Genomic DNA, 18,560 nt, shown 5'->3' with positions numbered 1-18,560 from the left:
TCTGTATAATGATGATAGAGAATTATGAGTGCTTTAAAATGCTTTAAAAAGGTCTGTTTGATTGGGAAATTTAATCAACCCAATACTTATATCAAAATTTATACTTGTCTTTATTAAATCTAAGTTGATTCCGCAAAAAGAAAATTACACGTATATATCTCAATGTAATCATTTAAACAAAACATTATGACTAAGTACAGAGCTGAATTAAGATTTAAGACCTGTTTATGATAACTTCTTAATGATTATAATTTCGCAACTCCACCCTGATAATTTGTCATTCAGAAATGCTTGCGTAAGACTTGCTGTTCAGAATTTTTAGAAGATACGCATTAGAACGAGTAAAGCACTCAACTACAGTGTGGCACACTCAGGAAAATGAACATTCCTAGGTGCTTCTCATCCTTTCATTCTTGCAATGAAATATTGCTGCAAACTGACCACATTATTTAAAGCATGTGAAACCTGTTGCTAAGTTCAATAATGACATGTAATTTATTTCTGGTTAACTAAGGGTATGTTCTGGAGAATTGAACAAATTGGCTACAAAGTGAAAAAATCAGTTCTTTCTTTATCTGGTTAATATGATGTCAAGGGAGCAAAACAACCATTTGAGGTTAGTTCATCTCCCTGTTAACCAGGCACAAACACCTCTTAAGGGTTATTTTCTCCATCCTTTTTCTTACCCAACTCCTCACAAGGCCCCACCTGTCTTCTCTGAGCTGATAACTCTGCTGGCTTCTAGAGGAGTCTTGGTGGGCTGCATCGTCCCATACCCCACTTACATATTAGCAACTGTAGTTTTGAAACGTAGCTAAAGTTTCTCATGTGATCCTGAGCAAAATATTTGGGAAAAAATGGACTCTTTTAATTTAGGGCTCTGTGGTTCCCAAGTAAGAGTTTTTAAAACATCTATGAGACGTTTTAAAAAATAAATGAAGATAGCAAGTCTGAGAGAAATTAGGCAATGAACCTAGGGTTGGGTTCCATGTTGGGTGTTGGTGATGCCAGGCCATGATCCCAAGTTCTCAGACAGTAACTCAGGGCTCTTCCTGTTAAAGAGGTACAGAAATTCAATGAGCAGATGGAAATGTAGATTGGGGAAGCTGAGAATCCTTGAGAAGCATCTATTGGGAAAACGGGCTCTGAAAGGAAGCCTGATTTAATGCTTTGAGTATGATGAGAAAACAGCATCCTAAGAGATGTATAGACCTCAGTCTTCCCTGAAGGGTTTTACCCTGTTCCGAGGCACCCAACATGTGGGGGTTGGAAGAAAGGTCCCGGCCTGCTGATTACCTGGAGGACCTGTCAACATACGGATTCCTAGACCCTTCCCCAGGAGTTCCTGGTTCTGTGTGTCAGTTCAGGGTCTGGGAATCTACATCTTTAACCATTGCACCAGCTGATTCTTAGGATCTGTCCAGTAAGAGAAATACTTATTTAGAAGAGGATTCAGCAGACCTTTTCTGAAAAGGGCCAGATAGTACATATTTTAGGTATTTAAGGCCATATGGTCTCTTTGCAGCTACTCAACAGAGTAATCTGCCATCAAATCTGCCATTGTACCATAAAAAATGGCCACAGACAACACATAAATAAATGAGTGGGGCTGCACTCCAATAAAGTTTTATTTGCAAAAGTAGGTGGAAAGCCAGATTTGGCCTGGGGGCTATAGTTTGCTAACCCCTGGTGTAGAATATTCTACTGATTCATTAATCCATATAGGCAAGGTGTGTGTGGTAGCAAATGGACTCAGGTCTGTTTTCTCAAGGGGTTCTCTTCACGTGTAGGAAGAGAACTTTTACTATTTAAAAATAAATACAGTAAAACAACTCACCAAAATACCAATGTCTCTAGGAAGGAGATCCCAACACTGGATGCGCCAACCACAACAATCTTGGCATTGACAGTTATTTTAGGTTCCAATGTTAGTTTTCTGTTTGTATGGTTTAAGGCATAACTTGTCTGGAAAAAAAAATACAGAGACAAAGAGGGAATCAAAGAAAATATAGCTGAGCCTATACTCCCAAATTTGCAGTCTCGTGGAATTATTTTACCAGGATATCACTAGCAAAACAAATCTAATAATGCCCATGCATAGCCATGCTGAAATGCATGGGAAAGTATTTTTAAGAAACTAATGTAGGAATATGAGAATATGCCTAACCCGTTGGCTGGGCCACATCAAAATGCGTGGTTAGGATGATTTTGTCTTACTGATGACAGATGTTTCATATAGAACCCTTAATGATTAGAAATGACAAGGTAAATAATCCTACAAGAAGATAGCTAAGCTACTCTCCAAGAATCTGTAGTTCCATAAAAGTCTTCAGTCTTTCTTTCTGTCCAAGGTTTCCCTGAAACCTTGAGTGAAAAATTATATTAATTGGGTACTTGAAAACAAGTTTTATCTCACATTCAAGTCTACTTAACACACCATTATTGAGCAGCAGGTGCTCAATAATATTTGTAGAATGACAAACATTTGCTAAATAACAAAAATGGGCTGAATGATAAAGTTGTTCAATCTTTCAGATACTTCAGGGTCAGGGAGGACTCTTAGAAACACAGGAAGTAACTGGTGATCACTTTAATGTCCATGTTTGCAAAAATTACTTGGATTAGTTGTTCCTTTGATTCATTTCCCTGCAGAGGCTGCAACGTGAGCATTAAATGTATAAAGGAAGGTTTTACAACTTTGGAAGAATACTCGACTATGTGCCCAAAGATCTTGGTTCTATTTTTAATCCATTAATTCAACACACATTTTTATTTGGTGCTCGCTATGTGTCTGGACAGTAACAAAAATTACAGCTGACTTCTCATCAGAAACAATGGAGGCCAGAAGTCAGTGGAATGACATTCTTAACACCCCCAACCCACTCTTGTTAAATTCATTACATCAGCAATAACTCATCTTCTGGGTCAGAAGTCTCCACATTCTAGTAGGTGAAACTGACTTTTAATTTTCTTAAAATACTGAGTTACCAGGAGTTGGGGGTCTGGTAGGCTAGTGGTAAAGTCCTATTTGGGTACCCACCCACCTTCCAGTGTCTTAGGTGGTATAGGTGTGGCCATATGCTTTGCCATTTACAAGGATAACATTTGTGGTTTAGAGGATAAACCCCTTCTCTCTAGCTCTAGATAATCTAGCAAAATGAAGATTTTCTGGGTGAAGACATCTACAAAAATGTCTAAAGCCAAATAATATATTAATAGAAATCAAAAACAAAGGTGGCAGATTTTAGACTCTCCCTATAATTAACATTGCTGGTGCCTCTCAGTATCTCTTCCACTCCCTACTCCCACCTTTAATTCAGCACCACATGGATTCTGAAAGAGATTGGGTCCACTTCCATCTTCAACAGGGGGCTCTGATTGAAATAAAATAAGTCACATAATCCTCCTTCCCTCTTTGCTCAGTGACTGGCCCAGGATAGACATGTGACCTAAGTTGGCCTAATCAGAGTGAGGCCCAGGACTTATGTATGATTGAAGAAGAGAAGCCCTTGCTTTGCTTTCTGGATGGTATGGAGTATAAAAGTGAAGCCTGAAACAGCTACGGTCAGCATGCCACCAAGAGGGAAATCATCCTGGTTGAAGGCTGAAGAGAATCACAGAGAAATAGATCAGGAATTCCTTTCACATCCTAACTAAAACCCATACTACACCTGGACTCTTCAGTTGTATGAGCGATACATATTAGTCAGACATTGCCACAATAGTGTTGTGTCATAAACCACTTCAAAATGCACAAGCTTAAGACACCTGTCACTTATTATTCTTGCTCATGCAATTCTGTGTCAGCTGGAAGTAGGTTGACCTGGGCTGGCCTCAGCTGGATCTGGCTCCAGCCAGCAGATTCCAGATCTGCCTCACATTTCTCTTTTTGATGTGAGATAGCTGGGGCATATTCTTTTCATAGCAATGGTAGAAGTACAAAAAGGGTAAGTGAAAATAATCAATACTTATTAAGCCTAACCAAAGCAAGGCATGTGGCTGAGCCCAAAGATCATGGGAGGACTCTAAAAGTCACACAGCAAAGGTTACAGCCCAGGGAGTAATGAAAGCTGAGACGAAGGATGTAGCCCATCACATTTCCTTGATTGTTTAGGCCAATTTGTTTTTTTAATACATAATCAAAAATTTCCTAGACTCATAAACTTTCTATATGAAAATAATGAATATACCATTTGGGTGAAAAAGTACATGTACTTTAAATAAATGTCAGTTCTGATATGCTGTCAAGAGAATTTCCTAGGACAGGTCAATGAGGAATTGTGTGAGAAATCTAGTTCATACTGGTACATGGGGGCCCACTGTTCACAGTGCTCTGGTTTCCAAGACAAGCAGTCTGACAGCAAATTCATTCTAGCCAGCCTTGAACTTGGTGGTACAGAGTAAGGAAGATAGGAAGCATATATGTTGTTATGATGGCATCTAATCTCAGGTCTAGTTAACAGACTGTAAATGCAAGCATCTCAACAGAGGTCAGAAGCCAAGATTCTTTCCATAAGGAGGTACATTCAAACATTCCCCTCTGCTGTTGCAAGTGTAAGCGAACATTGAAACATGGGCAGTAATGAAACTCCCTGGCAAAGAATTATACCTCATTTATGAAACAGCTCCTGTATCAATCATACAAAGGCAGCCAGGGAACAGAACAGAATGGCTTTTGTTTCCCACACAATGCTTTAACGCCAACAGCTGCCAGGCCTTAGAAATCACCTTTCTAACTGCTAAATAGACAGAGTGGCCTCCGGGTGTCAAGAGTTAGTGATCAGTACCAATGATGGTGGGTGTCTCAGGAGAGTGATCAGGCTTCACAGTCATTCACAGTAAACCCAATTTTTGTGCCCAGGTTTTAATTAAAATCATATCCATCGTCAGGTATGATGAAGCCTTCTGACCTGAAAAAATCATGTTTTTCTTTTATTAGTATAGATAGTTTTTAAATGCCTTGAAGAAAATTCTTCCCAGTCTGGAAACCTCTTTCTGTGACATCTGTGAATGAAGACTGCTTTTGCTGCTTTATAAAGGGTTTATTTTGCCCATAAGCAGGAAGCACAGGTCATTTATTAATGAAAGCAGAATATTTACGTCCTTTATGTTCCTTCAAACTACAGGTTTTCATGGGAAAGAAAAACAGGTATGGAAGACACTCTAAGTCAAGCCAGCTTTTTCTTTTCTCAGTCTGCACATCTACCAAAAAATGTCCCATGCATTGGAGATCCTGTTTGGGGTCTGATTTCCTTAATAGTAAAGTAAAAATAAAGCCCCAGTAATTGACTAATACTTTGGAGATATAAATTAAATGTGCCTTGAAACAGCAAATTATTTCAAAGATTAAACAGAGGGCACTGTAGGCCTGTGGTCCCCAACCCCACAGAGCTCCACCCACCACCCCCATCCCGTCTGTGGAAAAATTGTCTTCTATGAAACTGGTCCCTGATGCCAAAAAGGTTGGGGACCGCTGCTGTAAGCTATTTTTACCTACATACCATACCAGGGATAATATGGATGGGAAATCAAATTCTTATCTCCATATCCTTTCAAGACATTTCTGATTTCTATTTTTCTAATGACACTAAGTTAGCTTGTTAGACATACGGATGATTTTAAATATAGAGAGCAACATGTACCCCAGCAAGAGAAAATCAACTATGAATCATGGTGTATAAGCTGACCTTTGAAGGCTAAAAGAAATGTTCCTTAAAGCTGATCTTGACTCTCATAATGAGTTTAAAATTCAAACCTTAAATTCCACCCCTTAGATAGGAAAGGAAAGAATGATAATATCAGATTCCCCAGATAGGAAATTCTAGAGCTGAGCCTGGGGGTGTGGGGAGGATTCCAAGGGAAACAAACAGTAAAGGTCAGATGAGAAGCAGAGAAATTGAGAGGAGAAAATATAAAATAGAAATGAGCAAATGTTTAAGTTTTAATCTCTATATGTGTAATGTCCTATGAGCTTCTGAAACAGAAATCTGCATGCGTGAGTGACTAAGTCACAGAAGGAGATTTTGGTGGCTCTTATCCATTTATTTGGATTGTCTGCCACCCTCCACTTAGACTGTTCACACCTTGAGGTCGGAAACTATGTCTTTGTTTTCTGAGGCATTTGTTTTATTTTATTTGAACAATCCCTGCCATACATTTGGGGGCATCCCATAAACGGTAAAAGAACAGATAACTTTGCATTTCATGGACTCTAAAATTTTAAAGAGTGTTCACATAATTTCTACCATTCAAAATTATTTTAGTTGGTTCTTTTCCAGTTGCTTAAACGACCAAATGAAAGATTTAGATATAATTAGAACTACTTAGCATTAAATCTGATCTTTTTAATAAAAAGGGTGTTGATGTATATACCCAGTTGAGTTGATGCCATGATTCACATACATTTGTTCAAGAGAACCAAACACATAGTTGTGTGTTTTATGCACATTTGTTACCTGCTCTGTGTGTATAAAAAACTAGTCAAGATATAATTTTATCTGATATACATAGACCTGCGTTCTGTGCTTCCACATCTGGTTTGGCTTCTCTTCTGTACTTAGAATGAGTTAGAATGACTATAAAAGCATGATTGAAACTGAATTTCAATAATAGATCCAAGATCAGAAGTTACTAAAACTACAAATAGGCCAATACACTAGTAAGTGATCAAAATAAACACAAACGATCCTACATAATCAACACAAGGTTCATACTAAAATGGAACATGACAATATCTATCGTAAACTTTTTCTAATGACACAATTTCTTCTGGAGGTTACACTTCTGGGATCATTAGACTAGTTGTCATTAGCTGGTAGCAAGGTTTAGGCTTGTTTTCTTCATTCTGCTACTGGTTGAAATTCTGAGCCTCTTTTCTTTAAATAACAGTTTCCTCAGGTGTAAAATGGAAGTAAATTACACAAGCCTCTGCCTTCCTTAGCAGGCAAATGTGGAACTATTTTTTTGTTGTTGTTTTGTTTTTTTTAGTCTACAAATACTGTGAGCTTTTCAGGCAAAGATGTTACACAAGATAAAATTGCACATCTTCTCTTCCATCTGCAATATGAAAGGTAAATCTTTGAAAAATACATTTTAAAAGGCCAAAACAATGAGCTCAATTTTCAGCTCACACCTGTGTGTGTGGGTGTGGGGATGTATGTGTGGATATATATATATATATATATATATATATATATATAGTCATTTCTTACAGAAAGCATCCAAAGACTTCAAAGGGATCTCTGTCCATGAAAGGAAATGAAAGATGGAGAGATTCAAGCCCATTAGGAATAAAATTTCTGAAATCCTTAATAAGCCTAGTTTTGCTTTATAAATGTAATTTTTTATGATGCTTCTCCATTCTCTCCTTTCTTTTTCAGTAGCCCTCTGTTTTCCCAACTTGAGCAAAACAAATGATGACAGATAGACAATGCTACAAATATCAGTGTAGGTTTCAAAGTTCAGAGTTCACAACTTGATCTCTTCGGGGCAAAGTATTGCAATATCACCAAATAAATAATGGGTAGGGAGGTATAGACATTTAAAACACAACCAATAAAACAAAACAGAACCAATCAGTTGAAAATCTCTTCCACAGACACAAAATGCAATTTCAAAAAGCCATCCTACTTAAATTATTAAAAGGGTTCAAAAGTATGAGATGAACACCAACACCTCCATGCAAGAAAGCATAAGTCTGTTGAAATAGTGCTGTGATTTGGAGACTTGTTTTATGAAGGATTCTCTTAACTTTCCTCTTGCTTGAGGGAACTAGGAAGCTCCCAATGATTTTGTAGATCCAGCACTTCACAAAAATGCAAACTGTTCTGTCTATGGAATCTGCTGAGGGTAGTGATGACTCACGGACACTGTCTGGCTTCTTTCTTAACACCGGATAGAACATAATCAAAATTGTGCAACACAAGGGCCAAGAGTGGGCTGTGGTGGTTGGGTGACCTGCACACCACAGCATCCCACCATCGCACTAGACACACTCTAGGTGTTTGTGAAGTGAATGAAACACTCATTTAGCCTCTGCAAAATTGTCAGTAATACCGTGTTTCCCAGAATAAGACCTTCCCATAAAATAAGCCCTAGCAGGATTTCTAAGCATTTGCACAATATAAGCCCTACCCCCAAAATAAAACCCAGTGATGGGCATGGCTACGCAGCATATCTGCACAACCCATGCATTTCATTGCGGAGCGGTAAAGAAGACGAGCAGCCCTTCTCATCTGCCCCATGAGAGCTCTGTTGCAGGACATGAGAGATTGGGGGCCAATGGTTCTAAAGGAAATAGAGTCACAAGAAATTCAGGATGGAATTCAGGGTTTGGAGAGTTATGATGATGTTCCAGAAGAAGACGACTTAACTATATTTGAATAAATGTAGATTGTTGTACCATACTTTAAAAAAAAACCACATCTCCTGAAAATAAGCCCTACAGTGTCTTCTTGAGGAAAAATAAATATAAGACCCTGCCTTATTTTGGGGGAAACATGGTACTACCCATGAAGAATTGTTATTTCTTTAAAGAACTAGCACACCTTTAACTCCTTTACATCCTTCACATTATCCCAGGCCAAGAGTGGGAGCTTAATAGACTCTTGTGGCATTCTCCCACATAGACTAAATACTAGTTGAAGAAAGAGAGTTCCTGTATCTACTATGGTCGGGCTTAGTTGCATATAACAGAAAATGCTAAATACCAGTAGCTTAAACAGGATGGAAGGTAATTGCTCACTTATGCAAAACAAATCTGGAAATATGTAGTCCAGGGCTACTAAGGCAGTACCACAAACTCAGCAAAGACCCAGGCTCCTTCTACCTGCCCAACTCGCCAGCCTATTGCATAGTTTCATTGTCAAGGACGGTGCAGGATGGCTGCAGAGATGCAGACATCACATCCTCATTCCAGGCAGCAGGGAGGGGAAGGTTGTGAAAGGGATTTCCTACTAGCTGAGTCACTCCGTTTAAGCAGCTTTCCTGAATTCCTATTCCAACAGCTTCTCCTTCTATCTCAGTGGCCAAAATTTAGTCACATTTCATGCCAGATGTAAAGGAGGGTAGGAAATGTATTCTCTTGGGGCGGGGGGGCACATTGCTGCCTTGAATACAACTGAGGTACCATTACCAAGGCTAAAAGGAGGAGTGGAAATTGGCAGGCAACTTGTGGTCTTAGCTATAGTTCCTTAATTCAATGAGTAAATTTTTGTAACTTGCATTTTTCTTATATTTCTCTTATCAACTCCATCTGTCTCAATCCCTCCTGTACCCATATTCCCCATCTGGCCATTATCATTATTTGGCAAATTTCTTAAAAAGTTAAAATTATTGCCACCCTATGACATTCACTTATGACCATTATTAAACATTTATATTAAAAAACTGGTTTTGGAAGTTGAGTGACTACTGGATTTCATCTAGTTTGTACATGTTTTTTCACACTAGCATTTCCCTGAAATAAGACTCCATGGCATCTTAACAGTTGTGTCAGCCAGGCGCAGTAGTGACATAGCTGTCCTTACCTGTGTATGGGTGACTTGGTCCTAGCTTTTCATTGTTATCTCAAGAGAGTCATGAACATTATGTGCACAATATGTGTTGAGTTTAACTTTTCCTGACAATGTCTTCAAAAAGATTACAGCATGATTTGGCATTGGAATGAACACTTACAGTGTTCCCATGAAGGCCCAGAAACTGAGCAGCAAGGTACAAATTTGATATTAGTGAAGCAAATATTCATCATTGGAGGAAGGGCTATAATTCCATATTTTCTTGCAATGCAATAATTGAGTGCTTTTCAGGAGCAAATAAAGGATGATAGATACCCGCTAGTAGATGAAGCTATGTTACATTTTGTTACTGAATCACATGCAAAAAAATTTTTTCCCATCACCCAGCAAACAATGTAATTGAAGGGAACATATATAAATTGCCTCCACTCTCTGAATAGATGAAAGAAATTTCAAAGCAATAAGACTCATATGACTGATTCACAGGCTGTTTAGGACTCTCATTAAGACACTGTGTCACAGTTTAATTGGCCACATTTTTTTCTTACTGGTACATAAAATAAAACTACATCTTATAATTGATGGCATCTTCGATTTGATGAAATGTGTGGTTAATTTACTTGCTTTCAATTAAATAACAGCCCCAAACAACTAGCTCATATAATCATTAAAAATATGATTGCCTTTATGCAATACACAAGCATTGGCAAGGAAGATCCACTGTTGGCTTTTCAAAAACACTGAAATTCATTAATCCCTAATTTAGGGCGATAACGTCAAATGGTTCCGTGTCTCTTCTTTCCCACCTTGAACAGTTTCAAGTGCTCACAAATGTCCTCTGAGTCTCTGCACCATTCTAATTGAATCCTGTCTGGTATGTGTCAGCTAGTTGGCACTCCAGGTATCAATACAGTGTCATCCACAAACTGGAGAAATGACTTCTCTGGGTGAGCACACAAGGGAAGGCAGGAATGAAGCACATCTATGGCAGGGAAATGGTTTACAGAACCAATTTACCTGACTTGCATCATTATAAGAGCACAAATTACTACAACATTATATATGTATTAATATCTCTTTTAAAAAACTCGTTAACGTAACAGCTAGCCACCTAATCATTGTTGACTTCTATATACCCATGAAAGAACCACTTGTACTAGAATAAAAAGAGGGTGTGACCTCAAAGGCTTTGGAAACTCTCACATTTGAAAGTGATGTAAGGCATTACTCTTATTAAACAGTGACCTTCCGAAATGATGGCATTTTCATATAGGTATATGAGAACAAAAACTGTCCTCCATGTACTAAACATAAAGTGCATTAAAAAGAAAAAAATAAACAAACTCTGTTCTCCTCTACACTGTCTCACACAGAACGCTTCTGACACCAGGGTTTTTCCCATATCAGCCAATTCTCCAACACCAGCTGCATGTCCTATAGTTCAATTCAATTCTCACACTGTCTACCTGGGCTCAGTCCCACAAGCCTGCTCCTCACACCCCCACTTCAGATGCTAATCTCAAGCCCAGGTTGTCACCTGTGCTCTGACTGACTGGCTGTAAACTGGAAGTTCCCATGACCCCCTCCTTGGGTTCAAAAATTTGCTAGAATGGCTCACAGAACTCGGGGAAACAGTTTACTCACTAGATGACTGGCTTATTACAAAAGGGTAGGACTGAGGAATAGCCAGATGCAAAGGGCATGGTATGGGGAGGGGAGTGCAGAGCTTCCACGCGCTTTCCGGATATGCCACGCTCCCAGCACCTCCATGTGTCCACCAACCCGGAAGTTCTCCAAACCCCTCTAGTGAGGGTGTCTATGGAGGCTTCATCGTGTAGGCACAATTGATTAGATCATTGGCCACTGGTGGTCGACCTCAACCTCCAGCCTCTCTCCCCCCTCTGGAGGTCGGGGATGGACCTAAAAGTCCCAGCCCCCTCATCACATGGTTGGCTCTCCTGGCAAGCAGCCCCCCATCCTTAGAGGCTTTCCAAAAATCACCTCATTAACAAAAATCACCTCATTAACATGAAATGGTATACTTGTTATAAATGACAAAAGATGTTCCTTTCACCTTTATTGTTGTTTCAGGATGTGGATGGGGGATGGGGTACACAAAAACAAATATTATAAGAAAAGATAGTTGACTGCTTTTATCACTCAGGAAGTCACAAGGGTTTCAGGAGCTCTGACCAGGAGCTGGGGATGAAGACTAAATATATATTTCTTATTATATCACAATATCACAGAATATATTCGTATGTTTATAATATAGAACTTGACTATGAATGTCTTAATAATAAGGTAAGAAATCAGAGAAATATATGAAATAATCTGTAATAAATTTGCTCTCGTAAGAGTTTTGTGAAATGAAAAAAGCTGTATTATTGGTTTTCCCTTCCTAAAAACAATGAAAGAAAGGTTTATAGAGATTGTGTGGGGCATCATCTGTCTGAGCACTATTTGCTTAAAGGAAACAGAACTTCAGGCCATCTTTCTCTTTCCATCCCATATCATAAAGAGTAGAGCATGTGGTGTATCTGAGAGCCATAGGTTTTAAAATATTTTGCACTTAATATCCTAGAAGGAGGCTGGAATTTGCCTGCCTTTGTTCCTATAGAAGCAACTATATAGCAAAGAGTTACTATGCCACAGAGTCACTTCCTCAACCAGAAAAGCAACTCTGGGAAAAAAAAAATCTTTGGATAAAATCAATATTTTTAGTGACAAAGAACAAAATTTCAACAAATCAAGTTTTACAGATCTGATTGGCTTTTATTAACAATTCATGAACAGGCAGCATCCTGTCTGTGAAACAGAAAGGAGCTCTGATGAGCTAGTCAGAAGTGAGTGAGTTTTTTAGGAAGTCAAAAATACAAAAAAGAGGATGAAAACAGGAACAATGAACAAGTAGTGGATTGACCATTTCAAGAGTACTTTCCCTACAGAGAGGTAAGCAAAATCTTTTTGGCTTCATGGGGTTTCACTGTTACCTCTCTTCTGATTTCTCAGAAGGTCAGATCTTACAATTAAACAATCTAGGTTTTGGTTTGGTAATGTGGAAATTTAGCGTAAGTGACTCCATTTTGGGCCTTCTGTCTTTTCTTCAACACTAGCAACAAGGGCAGTCTAACTTGTTAGTGGAGAAGGCAACTGGATGTGGAGCAATCCTGAGGGTGCTAGGATAACCTACTCAGTGCCTTGTTGCCTGAAATTCTACCATCAAAACTTTAGCATAGAGTTTAATTCAACAATTCCAACTAACAAATACATATGAAGCATCTACAAGGTGCCAAGCACTGGCCTAAGTGCGGAGGTGTGAGTGAGGCATAGTTCCCGTCTATAGGGAATGCTCATTACGTCGGGAGACAGACAAATAAATAAATAAATGCAGTCCTTGTGATACGGGCAGCGTATCGGGAAGCTGTTGCTATGTAACAAACCAATGCAAAACGTAGTGGATTACAAGAACAAGGATTCATTTGGCTCATGGTTCTGTGGCTCAGTAGTTTAGGCTATGCTCAGGAAGCCATGGAATCAGCAGAGGTTTGATTGGTCTAGGATGGCAGGGAAAGACAGGTAAGATTTCTTGGAGAAAATGACAGCAGAGCTGGATTTAGAGGGATCAATAGGCCATTTCCAGGCAGACAAGGGAGCGAACAACTTTCTGGATGAGAGGGGAAGGGCAGGCCAAGGGTTTGGAAGAGTGATATACCCACTGAAGTTCAGGTCAGTCTCTAAGAATGGATTGCAGGTGATGTCCTGAGAACAGCCTTTGACAGGAGAAGGCTGAATGGTTGCGCATGGGCAGTGTGGGAAGCAGACATCGAAGGGGACATAAAGGGAGGAGCAGAGGTCAGGACGGAAGCCTGGGGAGGAAAGCTGATGACCACTATGTCCATGCCACCACCTCCCATCAGGCAATATTACTTGGCAAATCTCTGGACACAGAATAAGATGAGAACTTCTATTTCCCCAGAGAGTAGCTGTTTGCTCAGGTCGGTAGGGAGCTATTTGCTTTGCTAGCTTAGGCCTCCGCTTCATTTGCTAAGAAAATGACAGCAGGGGCAGAAAACTCATTCCTCTGAGAACTTCTGCCCAAAGTGAGTGCTGTTTCACAGGTAGAAGTTTTCAATCTTGCTATCTCCCCATCATTTCGTTATTTTTGCTCCTGGATATTTTCCACACACACTTACATGTCCTGTAAGCCAGCTAACATGCATGACTCTATTTTAAATTTCCAATGTGCGCCTCCATGCACACTTTTAGTCTTTCAATTAGGCCCACTATTCCTGTTGCCATCCAGTTGTATCTCTGATTTAATCTGAAGAAATTAGGCATATCTCTTTCATCTCAATGCAAACAATGGTTTGTATTCTCTTTCACATGACTTTAAAATTCTGCACACCAAAAGGCTCCCTGGGCTTTTGTAAAAGCAATGCACAATGATTGTTTTGAAAGAATAAGCCTTTCTGAAAATTCCTACAGAGTATGCTAAGGCTAAAACAAGTTCAAAGGAATTTGGTCAGATTCAATGGAATAGCCTCTTGGTTCAAGTGAAGGACTTGGAGGGAGGAATAAAACAAATCCACCTTCTGTTTAAACTGAAATGAAAAGACAGTTAAGCAGAAACCCCAACAGGAAGGAAGCTGAAATAAAATAAATGGGAGTGGCCGCTGCTGAACACAAGTTGGAGATACATTTTAATAAAACACAGGAGGCGAACTTCAGTCATTCAGATATTTCACATCAGATCAGGGAAAATATAGGTCTTAGTCTTTACCACACAAACAGCCCAACCCATGAAAGAAATCAGTACAGAAAATTTCCACTGTTTTTCTTCTCATTGTTTGAATAAATTCCCGATCATTTTGGCATCACTTTTTAAAAAACACCAAGTCTATGCTCTCAATGGAAACTTTTCCAAAATGGCAAGTATTTAAAATATCTGAAGTTATGAAAACAAAACCAACAGCAGTAACAATACTGCTGTAATTGATCAGCACAAAAGGCCTCACTGCCTAGAAGTCCTGACACGCCGGCTTGCGGCTCAGGAGGGTAACACCCACGTGATAGCAGCTGTCGGGGACTCCAAATACAAATCAAACAGGAGTCCTTGAGAAAATTTCCCCTTTTGCTCACTCTGAATATGTTCAAAAACAAACCGTTTTCCAAAAAAACACTAAAACCCCTCTGAGTGTGGATGGAAGGGACTAGGCAAGCATATTGCACCATAATTAACACCCATTCACCACTGACATCACGCTTCAGTGTAAAGATAGGTCACGTACTTTTAATTTCTCACACGCACGTCAGCAGCAAACAGTCCCAGCGTTCGTGTTAATGACACCATCTGGCGCCTCCCATAACTGTGTAGCCTTCAGCTTCCAAACAAGATGTAATGGCAGCAACACATGAAACCCACTGACATTTACAGTAAGGAAATTTATTATCAGTCATCGGTTTGGTATAAATGTGTTTGCATGACTGCTGGGGCTATAAAATCGTCACCTTTGCCAGGCAAGCAAAGGTGCAATAAATAATGGATTTTAAGCCATGCATGTACTACCAAATCATTAAACATTTATCACACAGGCACAATAGCATCTTAAGCAACAGTTACCACTTGAAAAATTAATGCCACTTTTGAGGGTTAAACGAAAACCGTTTAAGCTTTAATGATTTTTAATATGGTTCAGTATAGAATATAGGATTTTTAAGTTTTTACTTTGTAGTTGAATATGATATGTGTATGAAAATAGCTCTTTATTTTATAATAATTTTCTTTTAAGGAACAATTACTCTCTGCTCTTTTGTTCAAGAAATACTAAAAATATAACCGAAATGTTTCTTGAAAAAGAAATTATTGTTAAAACATTTTCAAAACTAGAAATAGCAAAAGAAAGGTTCTTTAGGAATCAAATGGTGTTCTTCTCTTTAAAATCCATAATGGACTATCCAGTTATGGTTGCAATTAAATAATTTTAATTTTGGATTAAGGAAACAAATATAAAGTCAAACCCAACAAAATCCCTCGAGTAATCTAGCCACATGTGTCCCCAATACTTACTCCTTTAAAATACTCTCCTCATAGCATGCTAATAAGTTTTCCCTATATGCTTCTTCTATGGGTATTCATTGCTTTAAGGAAAAAATCCATAGAAATGACAATTCAAAAGACAGATAGATTGGGGAACAATCACGGGTTTTATGGAGGATTTATCAAAGAATACCCTTTGATTTAAAGAAACAAAGAGAAACCTAGGTGGGAGCTAGTTAGGTATTTGCTTGCAGAACATGGAACAATGAGGGTGGGACCATGGTTCCTCATGCTGGAGGTGAGCCAAAAGCAAAGCTTGCACAGAGACCGTGCCATCGAGAGGCTCTGTCATGAGATGCTATGGTGTAGATGGATCTCTAAAACAATCCAGTCTCAACACATAAAATTATCACCTAGCAAGAGGAAAGAGAGCCCTAGAGTGAGTGGCATTGTTTGTAAAAACAAACAACAAAAAAGTTCTAGGCAACAGTTAAGAAATGACTCAGTAAGAGGTCTTTCTCTCTCTGAGGTTTAATTCCTGGGTGAGAACTGTTGCCTAAAAAGCCTCTGTAGTTTTACGGGTCTGTTACACAGGGTTCTCCCTCTCTCTGAACTCCTCCTCTGCCTGCCCTAACCGAGAAGCAGGTGCAGGCTCTAGAAGGCAGGATCCCTGTGGGAGAGGAGGGAAGACGCTCTGCTAAACACCACGGGAGGCCAGGCTGTGAGCCCTGCCCCCGAGTTTTGAATCAGTGGAAGGAAGTGTTGAAATTTTATGCCTGCATCTCTATAGTAACTATTGTCTTAATGGATCGAGGGGGGTGCTGCCTCTTCTTTGTGTGTCTTGGGGTTGAAATCCAAGCTTTTTCAAGACCATGCCCCTCCAGTGATGGTTTCCTCAGTTGCTGGGGAGAACCTCGATGGAGAACATTCCTGAGTTGGGGACCAGAGTTGAGGACTCCACAGAAGGGCCTGGGGTGGCAGGGTCACAGGAACACTGAGACGCCCCTCCTTGAATACACACATACTCCTGCTTCCAAGTCATGGAGGGAGAACTTTAGGGCCTGGCCTGGTCAGGCAGAGGAGTGGGTGGCCACTCTCATTGTCCCTACTTTGTCCACGGTATGAGACCCATCTCTGTTGCCCACAAGTCTCCATTACACAAAAGAGCTTCTCCAAGGACTAACTTCAGTGGGATTATGTGGAAGTTAACCCAGTCCACTGGGATTGTGGTACTATTGTGAAATAACATGCATTACTTGAGCCTTGATGTGAAAACAAAAGCACCAAGTATGGGAATTTTTCTGAAGGAGTTTCTCTATCTTATGAAAAGGCCACACACTGCCCTGTCCTTCCATCTGTTGCTAATTAATTGAAATGTTTCCTAGAGTTCTAGCTGCTACATTACATCTTCTGGAAGTGGCTATCAGGGCTCTCCCAGAGGTACGGAATCAATAAATAACTGCAAGAAGGCCTTGCTCATTTCTTGCAAAGTTGTGTTGGCTCCTATAATACTCTATGAAATGCTCTGTCTCCACATAAGAGGGTGTGTGTGTGTATGTGAGAGAGAGAGAGAGAGAAAGAGAGAGGGAGGGAGGGAGAGGGGGAGAGAGAGAGAGATTGCACACACCATGGCAAAAACAGCTCTCCTGAAGGGTGTGAAAAAAACAGTTAACAATGAAGGGAGAGAAACAAAAAGCCATTCAACAGATGCATGTCATTTTTACTCTTCAGTGTGGATCAGTTTTTCTTGTTAATTATATCACCTATTCTTTCCTTATATTGATAATTACATAATTACATGAAACAGATGGGTGACAGAATGCACCCAGATGGTGAGAACGTAAACAGGCTTACAAATTGCTTATTCTTGAGCATATTAAAAAGAATTATTTAATAATACATAGATTTCTATACTCTACACATCTGTCAAGTAGAGCCTTCAAAATGGCAGTTGCTTTGTCATTTTTTTCTTAAATAGATACAATGTCCTTCCTGGGAATTCCTGGGAGGCCAACTGCCATGTAGGTAAAATATTTCACCTTTTCCAAACATTTGGACACCTGAAATTCTAAGCTCTTAACTTAGCTCACTGGTTTGCTTTTTTTTTTCCCTTTTCCCTTTTTTTCAAAAATAGAAATTGTAGTTTCAAGGGGAGTTAAAAACCACACTTAGCGCTAGCTATACTTTGAGCAAGCTGTGGAAGGTTAAAAAGAATGGGAAGATTTGTTTTAAGAACATTTTGAAATGTCTTAATTGCATCTGATGGGGTTCTTGCATGAAATTCTTTTAAAATAATTATGAAACAAAAGTCAAAAGCACTAGTGTGTGGAGGCATGGCCACAAGAGGGGCAGGCTCACAGGCCAGTGTGGCTTCTGGGGGGTCTGAAGGGTTTTTATGGCTGTACCCCCAGAGCACAGGACAGAGCCTGCCACATGATCAGCACACAAAAATACTGACTGAACGAATGAATGACATAAATGAAGTGTCCACCTGCAAGCTTCCAAACTAGTGATGCAGAACAGGCCCTGGACCCTTAGTGTAGGCAGAAGAGCCTGTCCAGGTAGGAGCAGGAGGTGACCAACACAGGGGACTTCCCTAAGGCAGGGAGGGGTGGAGGATGACAGAAGTTCCTTCCCCTTTTACTTGAAAGATGAATACAAAGTGTGGTGTGTATCAGAGTTGTGGACAAAAAGCAAATGCTTTAAAAAACAGTCTGGTGGGGTAGAGAAGCAGGCTTGTGGAGGTGCAAACCCACCTGGCTTCTGGTGATGGACCACCTGGCTCTTGGGGAGGGAGGGTGGGCCACAGAAGTCCAGAATCAGGCTGTTGTCACCCACCACTTTGCACTCTGGGAGGTGCCTGGAATGTGGAACCTGAGCTCTTCTCTAGAGCCATATTTGCATGGTGATTGTGTGTATGTGTGTGCTCATAAAAAGCATTTGATTACTCAGGCCAGAGGGCCTGGAGATCCTTTAGGAACATGGGCCCTGTGGGCTGTTTCCTC

At 39.9% G+C, this 18,560-nt stretch overlaps 1 protein-coding gene across 1 annotated transcript in view; it reads right to left on the bottom strand.

Annotated features, from left to right (window-relative positions):
- Positions 1–18,560, bottom strand: part of CFAP61 (cilia and flagella associated protein 61) — a 263,247-nt gene that overhangs the window by 124,654 nt on the left and 120,033 nt on the right. Inside the window, exon 18 of the mRNA XM_012757361.2 lies at positions 1,838–1,965. Within this exon, the coding sequence (XP_012612815.2) occupies positions 1,838–1,965 (128 nt within the window). The remainder of the gene's footprint in view (positions 1–1,837; positions 1,966–18,560) is intronic.

The sequence above is a fragment of the Microcebus murinus genome, chromosome 16 (genome assembly GCF_040939455.1).
Source record: "Microcebus murinus isolate Inina chromosome 16, M.murinus_Inina_mat1.0, whole genome shotgun sequence".
NCBI lineage: Eukaryota > Metazoa > Chordata > Mammalia > Primates > Cheirogaleidae > Microcebus > Microcebus murinus.
The sequence above is the reverse complement of the archived record's forward strand: the minus strand, read 5'-3'. Positions and strand labels throughout refer to the sequence as shown.